The sequence below is a fragment of the Myodes glareolus genome, chromosome 2 (assembly GCF_982192425.1).
Source record: "Myodes glareolus chromosome 2, mMyoGla1.1, whole genome shotgun sequence".
NCBI lineage: Eukaryota > Metazoa > Chordata > Mammalia > Rodentia > Cricetidae > Myodes > Myodes glareolus.
In genome coordinates, this window is record NC_142027.1 from 50,969,386 (window position 1) to 50,980,327 (window position 10,942).

At 44.6% G+C, this 10,942-nt stretch overlaps 1 protein-coding gene across 4 annotated transcripts in view; it reads right to left on the reverse strand.

Moving 5' to 3' along the window:
• The window catches only part of Gramd1c (GRAM domain containing 1C), a 96,229-nt gene extending 88,097 nt beyond the window's left edge, over nt 1-8,132 (reverse strand). The window contains exons 1-2 of one of the 4 annotated variants that reach the window (XM_048422416.3): nt 8,020-8,132; nt 3,802-3,951 (exon numbers count right to left, since the gene is read on the reverse strand). In XM_048422416.3, coding sequence (XP_048278373.3) covers nt 3,802-3,951; nt 8,020-8,046 — 177 coding nt within the window. In that variant the 5' untranslated portion in view covers nt 8,047-8,132. Of the gene's footprint in view, nt 1-3,801; nt 3,952-7,298; nt 7,452-7,732; nt 7,769-8,019 lie in introns of those variants that run through there. The other 3 variants (XM_048422417.3, XM_048422415.3, XM_048422418.3) reach the window with 3 other exon arrangements.
• Nucleotides 8,133-10,942: the final 2,810 nt, after the last annotated feature.

Genomic DNA, 10,942 nt, shown 5'->3' on the forward strand with positions numbered 1-10,942 from the left:
GGGGGGGGACATTTTTGAACCTTCATTGTGTGTTTTCCAGAGCAGTCTCTTGTACTAGTTCACTGTGGTTAGAAAGTCATTAGCAAACCAGAATACATTTGTATTTTCTATCCTATACTTCTCGGCCCTATGCTTCATTCCTTTACAATCCATCCATCCCTTTATTAATTAAGCAATCCTGTTGGTTCGAGGTATGGCGCTCAGTGGTAGACCACTGACCTAACCTAGGTTTTACTTCCATACCTGAAAAAAAATTAAATAAATAAAATAAACTTATTAGAGTTTGTTTGTTTGTTTGTTTGTTTGTTTAAAGACAGGGTTTCTCTGTAGCTTTGGAGCCTGTCCTGGAACTAGCTCTTGTAGACCAGGCTGGCCTCAAACTCACAGAGATCCACCTGCCTCTGCGTCCCGAGTGCTGGGATTAAAGGCGCTACCACTGCCTGACTAGAAACATATTTTTAAAGAGAGACAAATGTAACTTTCGTAAAGTGAAAAGACACACCTCCGGATTCTTTGAGTCTGAAATGACCCTGACATTCTTGATTCTGGTTAAATACCAGATCATGTGCCTCATAAGGCCTTCCTCATGTTGAATTTAAATTCTGTGAGCTCGCCTTCTTATGGTATTATATTAATTCTGACCTTCTCAACAGAATGAAGAACAGAAAAGAAACCAACATGATAGAGTCCGTGGTAGAAACAGAGGGATTTAAGATGGCTGGGAATAATTTTTCTTTCTGGCTTCTTTAAACGTCCTTTCTCTTGGTTAAGGTACGGTTGTGCGCTGCACAAGTATCCTCAAGAGTGGATTATTTGTAGACTATGTACACTGCAGTGGTTTCATGAGAATACAGGGAGCTAAAAATTCCCATCTCCTGGTAATATTACAGCAGTCCTGCCTGCCTCTCTGTGGCAATGCCACTGCAAACAGGCCTGCTGAGCCGCCCGCTGTATGGAGGTATGGCGTGCATGTCTGTGGACGGTGCATCGTAATTGATCGGGATAATGACGCTACATCATGTGGGTCTGTGTTCAATCACTTCATGCTGGCTGCACAATGAGGAAGTCAGCTACCATTGCTTTTCTCAGAATGTGGGTCAGTACTAAAGAGTCATTTGGTTACACAGACCTTGGCCTTTGAATTAGGCAGCCCAAGGGACTATGCTACTTGAGTATTTGCTGGCATTCCTTGCTGCTTGATATTATTCTCAAATAGCTATTGCATCTTCAATGATCTAGTCAACTTATGTAAGCTTATCAAAATGTGGCAAGAGCACATTGAGAAACCTCCAGGTGAAAATGTGAAGAACTATCATATTCCTAGCTATGCCAACCCAAACTCTGGTTAACCTGGACATGGGTTTTTATGCTTGTTTCTCCGTTCTGGAATGTTCTGATGTCTGGGTAAGGAATCTCTAGAAAAGTCTCTAAAATCCCCGAGATGTTATTCTGATCTTTAAGTTCATTCTATAAGAATTTATACAAAAATTCCTAAAACTGTGTATAATTAGCTTAAAAACCTAACCTGAGTCAGTGAAGACCTTTAATCCTTTAAACCTGTGCACTTCAGACTTTAAATCTGTAAATCATCTGGATATTTTGTAAAAATAAAGATTGAACCCAGTGATTGGACCCACGATGCTACATTTTACGCACTAGTAGAGCCGGTTCTGCTGTCCCTCCACACACGGTCAGCAGCGAGCATCCACTACACACACATTTCCCCCCTTTATTTCTAAATTCCTTTTTTAAAAAAAATAATTTATTATTGTTTCATGTGCATTTGTGTTTTGCGTGCATATATGTCTGTGTGAGGGTGTCAAATCCCCTGGAACTGGAGTTCCAGTTTTGAGCTACCATATGAGTACTGGAAATTGAAGCGGGAAGCTCTGGAAGAGCAGCCAGTGCTCTTGACCGCTGGGGCATCTCTCCAGCCCCTTTTGATTTTGTTGCTCATTTGATTTACCATTGTTATTATTTCTCTTGCTTTAAGTCATTCAAGAGTCACCATGACTGTCTAACTCTGGAGATAGCAATGAATTCATAATATAATCCATAACATAAACCATAAAAATAAGACTTAGGTAGACATTGTACAGAGAGTGAGAGACCTTGGAATAATTAGCCCTAAAAGGGAGGTCTCCATCAAATCCCTTCCCTCAGAGAACAGGGGAGAGCTATGAACCCTGAAGAAGGGAAAGCAGAAAGTGTGTAAGCACCGGAGGGGTTGGAGCACAACAAGAAAACAAGACCCTCTAAATCACCCTGATCAGAGGGCATATGAACTCACAGAGACTGAAGCAGCCGCACAGGCCATGCGTGGGTCTGCACCAGGTCCTCTGTGTACTATTGTGGCTTCTAGTTTAGTGTTCTTATGGGACTCCTGAGTGTGCGAACAAGCAGGTCTCTGACTCGTGTGCCTTCTCGGGCTCTTTTCCTTCTGTTACTTGTCTTGTCCAACATTGCTGTGATCTTTGTTGCTTTATCCTATTACATTTTATTTTGCTCTATTTTATTACCATCCCTTAGAAGCCGCTCTTTTCTAAAGAGAGAAAGAAGGGAAGTGGACCCAGCTGGGAGGAGAGGGGAGAAGAACTAGAAAGAGTAGAGGGAGATGAAACCATAATCCGGATATATTATATGAGAAAAAAAAATCTGTTTTCAATAAGAGGGAAGAGAAATAAGAGGGAAAAAACCCAGACGTCCAAGGCTAGCCCTTGCTGCATAGTAAATAGGAGGCCAGCCTAGGCTCTACAGGATGCTATCTCTTCAAAAAAATCAAAGGTTTTAAATGACATGTAATTTTTCTAAGTGACCAAGAATGATACAGCTGATCTAAATGACATGTTTAGTTGCTGCTATTTTAGTGTATTTCTTAGCAATCACATATTTTCCTTAGGTTATAGCTCAACGAAAATTAAAAATAACCTTATGTTGTTAAGTGTCTTAGTAGGAAGTAACAGCTTGCTGGCTGTGTGAAGAGTCAACACCACCCATGTTCTGGCCGTTAATTACAAAGAGGATGACAGCTTGTGTACCAATCTTCAGAACCCGTTAAAACACCATGTCCTTTTTAGTCTATTCTCAAGGATACAGAATATCCAAGAAGTCAGGTTTCCGATAAACCAAGGCTGGAACTACAGGTGCCGTGCAGCGCCTGGTAAACTTCTAGTTGCAAGGCATTATATTTCTATCGAATACCAGAATCCTCACAGGAATTGCCGGCTTTAGAAGGAGGCCCATTAAAATAACAAATGTTAGCAGTCACACAGTGACAGACATGTGCTTCTCGAAGACTCTACAATCTCAGTGCACCTATAGGGAAGTCGTAGTCTCTTTTTATGTGGGGAAACTGGAAGGATAACAGAGTTACACTTAAAATGGATCCGAAGCTCCTAACTTAAAAACCCATCTTCCAGCCATTACACACTGCCGAGCGTTCATTGTTCAGCCGCCTTTGCCACAGGAACTGAGTCCTTAAATGAAAATTACATAAAATAGCTTGTTTCTCAGTAAGACTTAGAAACATAGTTTATGCAATGCTAGCTTCTTGCCAGTGCGGCTGATACCACTAAGAACAATCCAATTGCGTGGCAGTGTTTTCTCCAGGAAACTGAAACCAACCATCGCACGCCATCAGTCAGGCAACAGCGCCTTTTAGTGGCCATATGAAAAAAAACAACGAGAAATGTCACTGGGTCTCTAAAGTCACAACATCTAAAATCTATAAGCTAATCATGAAGGATTATATCAACTGTTGGAGAATTAAAGAGAATTTGCATTCAAGATTAAAGACACTACCCAGAAGCTCCAGTCACCGCTCCAATTATGTGTGCTCGGTCCCTGCTTTTTGGTCGATACTATATTATTCTCATCCACAATAGGGCTAGGATTTTCCTCAGTCTCTTCCTGTAGCTCCTTGGCAAGGCTTGAATCTCCTTCATTTACTACCTGCAAATAAATGACAACAATTTATTTGTTGACAAATGATATTTTGAAAGAAAACCCTGTTCCAAATACATAAATTACTTTTAAAATTCATGCATTTATTTCATTTGTTGTTGTTGTTGTTTCAAGATAGGGTTTCTCTACATAACAGTTTTGGCTGTCCTGGAACTCCCAGAGACCAGCCTGCCTTTGCCTCCTAAATGTTGGGTTTAAAGGTATGTGCCAACACTGCCCAGCTAAAGTTCATTTAATTTAAGCTTTCTGTTTAAAAATATTTTAAATTATTTGTGTGTGTGTGTGTGTGTGTGTGTAAGTGTGCGCCCTGAGTGCAAGTCGAGTTAGAAAACAACTCCCAAGGGTCAGTTCTCTGCTTCCATCATGTGTGCCCCAGGGATTGAACTCACGTGGTCAGGCTTGGGGGTAAGCACCTTTACCCACAAAATCATCCCACCAGTCCCATAAGTAAATTTCTAAAGAAAAAAATATTAAGCACTTAGAAGATGGAAATCAGGGATGAAGATATGGCTTAGTTGACACAGTGCTTCCTGAACAAGAATGAGGACCCGTGCTAAAATCCCCAGCACCTACATAGAAGTTGGGCATGTGCCTAGTGCCGGGAATGGGTGCAACAGTGAACCTCTGGGGCTCAGTGGCCAGTAAATCTTGTTGAATTGGTGAGCTCTGTGTCCAATGAGAGAGTTTTATCAAAACAGAATGTGGGGAGTGACTAAGGCAGACGCCACATGGGTGCTTACACATACGCACACACCACAAACACATATACACACACAAAGACAGAAACTAGTGTTTTGCTTCCACCATTCATGTAGCAAATATCTTCCAACCACTGCCATTGGCTAGGTAGGTTAGCTGGTACTAGAAACAGGAAAATAAGAAAAACAAAGTTGTTAGCCTCCCAAAGTTCATGGTCTGGGGAACAGTAAGGACACGATTTCAGAAGACAATGTAATGGGAGAATGACCACTTTTTAAAGCCCAGGAAGGTCTAATTTTAGGAATAGACTACAATCCAGCAACTTAATATGCACATGAAACCAAGGACGCCTTTAATGATAGCAGAGTAGAAACCTCATCACCATTGATAGAGAAATTAGAGAAAAGTTGGATTTATAAAAATATTGATGTTAAAGTTAATGAATCCTGTGTCTTGAGCAGGCCCTCAGCTTCAGTTTAGAGGACTCAAAGAAATGATTTATGCTTCGTGAAGGAAATGGCACCACTGGGCGGTTGCTCATGAAAGAGCTAAAGTGAGAGGGAGGTGGGGAAGATGATGGGCAGCAGGCATTAGAGAGATTGTGACACGCCAGGCCCCGTGAACATCACCACTGTTTGCTGCTATCTTTGCCTCTGCTATAACAAGACTGTTCCTTGGGGTTATGGGGAAAAGCACACAGGGCACCAGATAGTGGATCAGAGGAGGAAGTCAACTCAATTTAAGCTTGGGGTTTAAAACCCTATGATGTCACCATGGAAGGCCCTCAGCCTGGTGATACTGATCTGTGGTTCTCTGGAGGAAGAGATTCATAAGCCACAATAAGGTAAGAGAGACATCTACATTAAATACATCCACCACAAAGGGAAGGGATGGACAAACATGAATACGGGGAGAAAAAAAGGCCTTACTTTGACCTAGTTAGAAATACAGTATTTATTAAAACAGCTTTTATACGATTCCATCTTCTCCCGAACTTTCCGTTTGTCCAGTTTCTTTCCTTTTTTAAAATTTAAACAGATTTATCTATTTGTTTAGTTCACACATGTGTCTGTGCACTGTGCGCATGCCTGGTGCCCTCAGATGTCCTAGGACTGGATTACAGATGTTTGCGAGGCCCCATGTGGGTGCTGAGAATTGAACCCCTGTCCTCTATAAGAGCAGCAAGTGCTCTTAACCACTGAGCCATTTCTCTGGCTCTCTCGTTAAAATAACTTGACAAAAAGGTTGACTTCTTTGCCTCTGTAACACAGAAGCTGATGTTTGGCATTAACTTCACCATCTACTGAAATACACCCACTGACAAATCTTCGTGCCTTTAATTAATGTCACCTAGGTTTCCCTGCCGATGTTTGGGGAGTTACTCAACACAAAACAAACAACAAAGGTTATTGGGCAAGCTTCCTTTTGACTTTGGTCATCAAAATCACTGCCCTGGGCTGGTGAGTGATTCCACTGGTAAGGACCTTTCGTTGCTAAGCCTAAGGACTTCAGTTTGGTATCCAGAGCCCATGTGGTGGCAGGAGAGAAGCAACTGTCCAGGTTGTCTTCTCACTGCTACACATGCACCATGACAGGAGCATGCTCACACACACAGCGAATAAACAATAAATAGCACCTTCTTTCAATTCTTAATGGGCCTCGTCCAGTCTAGCTGTTCACAGACACGCCCAGAACCTTGTCTCTTTGGCATTTTAGATCCGGTCAAGTTGATGTTCAGTATCGGCCATAACACCATCAAATGCCGACTCTCAAGGCAAGATCCAACGGAGCCAGATCTAGACTTTGTGGCCCAACTACAAGAGGCCATGGCCTCCCCTGCCCTCACTGTTCACACAGAGGCCATACAGTACTGGAAAAAGTCACTCCTCTCTTGGACCTTCTGTCTTCCGGAGAAGCAACTTGGGTCCAATTGAGGGAGTGGCAGCAGGCATTTGGACACTTTCTAAACAGCATCAGGCAACACTGCCCTAAGAGCTGAAGCTCTGTGGAGGGCAATCGCTTCCTCCCTTAACCAGATGTGCCCTTGGCAAAGGGCAGGCCCTACGGGTTTGCCCAGCTGACTAAGACCAGGAAATGGTCTTAACACTAACGGAAATGCTCTGGCTAGCAGCTAGTTGCATCTGTACATTTTACAGAGTCTCAGGCCATTGCCTGAGCGTGGCCCTTCTGGAGTGGGTAGTTTCACTGGTGCCCAAAGTATAAAGCAAGGTCACACACGTCTGTGTGTACTAAACCTATAAAGACAAGGCCTCTCCAATCACTCCTGACCCCTTTCAGAGTTCTAGATTTACCCATCATGCCCAAGGCTTTGCTCATCAAAATAGGACTCTGAACTCTTGAGTAAGTTTTCTATGGAAACTCGATAAAGAAGGCCTGTGTCCTTTCCTGTTGTGTGGGACAGTCAGACAGAGCACCCCTGCTCAACTACAGACTCCCTTTCTGCCCCCTCAGTACGGAAGCCACTCTTCACCTTGTTCTGGGAAGGCCTTCTGTGCCCTTTCCCCCAGAGACCGCAATTACGTCGGTAATAGACACATCATTTCACACCCGTAAAGCTCCAGCATGGTATCATCAGTTCTGTGTTAGCACGGTCACTCCCTCACGCTCAACCTTACCTCCTTAACTCCACAGGTGTCATATTCTTCCCCCATACTCGGCCAGTAGGTTCACTGTCTTATTCTGACAGTTGACAGAACAGAGTTCACCTGCGTCCTATTTCATAGTTATGTTTGTGAACTGTCCTCTTAGGTGCGCTGAAATACTTCTCTAAAAGTAAAGTATTTACACACAACCCCCATAATGCTCTGAGGACAGTATTGAGCAACCCGAGGACCTTTTACCCTGCAACAGAAGGCTTTCACCTTAAAGACCAATAATCAGCTTCTTCCATATGTCAGAGAAAACGGTAAACAAACAGCAATGCTAGTCGAAACCGAAAAGTTGGCTGAGAGCCTGGGATTTGAACTCTGTCTTTTTAACCGAGGGCGAATAGCGAAGGGAGGTTGGCAAAACGGATCCCAAGTCAAAGTCACAACGGAACCAGACTCACTGGGGTCTGGTGCTGAGACATCTGGATTGGAACATTTCGGGGACCAAATTCAAGCACTTAACGCTCGGTTCCCTCCCGTCGCCCAGCCGGGGAACAGGCTCGCGGGAGACACAGAAAACCGTTGCCTTGGTAACAACTTTTCGAATTACGCCAAAGAGTACGGGGTGGGGGACGGGGGAAGAAAAGAGAGGAATTTATTATCATAATCGGAGTGGGTTCAAACAGCCGTGCAGCGGAAACTGTCGGCGAAGCCACCTCTCGGGAACCTGCCCCTCGAGGCCGCTTACCTGGCGGGCAGTCAGAGCGCCCTCCATCGCCGCACGCTCCCGCGGAACCCCACACGCGCGTCCCTGCGAGCCCCCGCCAAGAGAGGGCCGGCCAGGCGCGGGCCCGACGCGCGCTCCCGGCTCCAGCCCTCGGAATCCCACCTCCAGTTCTTCAGTCCGAGTGCTTTGCGTCCTCTGGTGGCAATTAGTGACTATTGCCTCTGGCGAAGTCCTTAACAGTTATTGCTAGCCAGGATGTCAACCACACTTTAGTAGAGATCAGCGATGAACCTCAACTCCTGGCACAGACTCCTGCATCTGCCACGAATGGCAGAGGGGTATTACTCTTTGTTGGGACTGGAATTTCAGTTTGGGAAGGAGAGAGAGTCCTGTAGAATGATTGTTCTCCAATATGGATGTACTCTACGCCACTGTATGCTTAAAAACTAACACACTAGGCGGGACACCATACACACTCCTCTTAACCAAGCAGTAGGGAGGCAGGAAGGCCATGATTTGGAGAGTAGCTTGGGCCACATTGAAGTTCAAAGCCATATCAGACCCGGTCTCTCAAGGTAAGAGAAAACAAACAAAAAACTAAAAAACCTCTGGTAAACTTTATGTTTCTCTTTTATACCTATAAAATGCATCAAGCAAGCACCAATCAGTACTGAAAGAGACAGAACTAGATTGGTCGATCCCTGGGGCGTGGCACAGGCTGCCTTCTAGCTTTGCCACATTATATTCAAAACACCAGAGGGTTGGAAGGTTTGGTCCTTGAGAGAAACAGAGTTCATTTCCCAGAACCCTCATCAGGCGACTCACAGCCTCCTGTAACTCAAGCTCCATAGCACCCTCTGGCTTCTACCAGCACTGAACTCAAGAGCATAGGTCTGGGTGCGCACGTAGATGTGCATACACACTACATACCACACACACACACACACACACACACACACACACACACACCACACAATCACTTTAAAAATCAATGTAAAAAATGAAACAATGAAAAGTTGGTGTGGGAAGTCCTTCTGTATATGTATTGCTTTCATTGGTTAATAAAGAAGCTGCTTTGGGCCAATGGATTTATAGAATATAGCCAGGCTGGAAGAGATATAAAGAGAGTAGGCAGAGTCAGTGAGAAGTCAAGGAGCTCCACCAGAGACAGATGCCAGGGATGGAACAGCCACAGCCACGTGGTGATACACAGATTAATGGAGATGGGTTAGTTTAGGATATAAGAGCTAGCTAAAAAATATGCTTAAGCTATTGGCCAAACCATATTGTAAGTAATATAGTTTCTGTGTAGTTACTGCCAGACCAGGTGGGACAGAAACCTCCGCCAACAGGACTTGAAAGGCTTGTCTTAGTTACTGAAATAACTATTACCGAAAGAGAAAAACAAGGAGGGAAGAGGGAAGGAGCACAAGCAGGGACCAGAGTTCTTCAGCCTCAGCCAGGCACAGTGGCACATGCCAGCAATCATAGCACTAAGGAGGTAAAGGTAGCAAGATTGGGAGTTCAAGGCCAGCCTCGGCTGGTGTCTCGCTACAGAATGAGTTTGAGGTCAGCCCAGCTACATGAGACTCTTGATTCAAAAGCAGCAGCCCTTCAAAGAGCAAAAGAAAACAGGAACGTGAACTGTGAGCCGGTAGATGGCTATGACAGGAGAAGCGGTCTCGGGTAGTTTTCAGGCATGGAATTCAAAGCTGGACATTTAAGAAAGAGTGAAGGAAAGAAAGAGAACTGCCCTTCACATGGCTTTGGTGGTACTCTGGAGACTAGCACTGCATGACACGTCACCCAAAGCCTTAGACTCTGAGAGCGAGAATAGTCATTCACTATCTCTTGTGGCTTCCATTGGTCAGAGACATGGAAATAGCACAAGTGGAAAGTTCTGGCTCATGGTCTATCACAAGACTGCGCAAGGTGATCATGTGACACTCTAGTCCTCAGACCGCCTGGCTGAGCTTGGGGCATTCATGTCCAAAGAGCCTTACTTACAGTACTGGCAGCCTGGTACCGGCTATTGGGCCGGAGCCTCGGTTCCTCTCCGCTAGGACTTCTCCACAGGACAGCTTGAGTCCTCATGCCGTGACCGTAGGTTTCCTCAGGGTGTATGATCTGAGAGACATAGGTGAAAGCGACAATGACCTAACTTTAGAAGCTGCACATTGTTGCCCTGCATTCTAGTAGGGCTTTGTGTCACCAGCAGGGCAACAGGATGACTGGATATGAGCACAGCTACCTCGGGTGACATGGGGAGACAACAACCCGAGTGGCCTGCTGAGAGAGCAAGATCCTCAGAGGAAAGCCAGACTCGGGGAGTTTAGAGAATTTACATAGGAAATACAGAGAACTTAGGGCTAAGGGGATTGTGTTAATGGCTCATCTTGAGTTCTATAGAATACTAAGGACAGAGCTTGGGATTGGGAGCAGGAATGTAAAGACCTGAGTTGGAAGAACATGTGTGCACTATGCACGGTCAGGACCACATACCATCATGGGACTTCCCACTTACCCTCTCCCAGAGACCCACTGGCCAAGCGGATACGCTACACACTGTGGATACGCTTCACTCTTTCCTAAGTGACAGTTCCCTGACGTGTGCTCTCTAGCTTATAATTCATTTTGTGACTAGTTTTAAGGAGTTCAAACATTTCACATTTTTTTAAAATTTGTTTTTATGATACAGGGCCTAGGAAGTCCTGGGAATCTTTCTGCCTCTCCCTCCCAAGCGCTGGCATTACAGGTGTGCACCACCATACCATGCTTCAAAACTCCTTAGAAGTCAGTGTGATTAGCTTTGGTCCAAAATTCCTCAAGAAATATCAACAATAACTTTTAGTCACATATTTTTAGTTCTGCCACCCCATCAAAAGTGAGTAAATGCATGGGGTTGGAGGGGTCATTTACAAGTTAAGTGCATGAATGTGGTAGC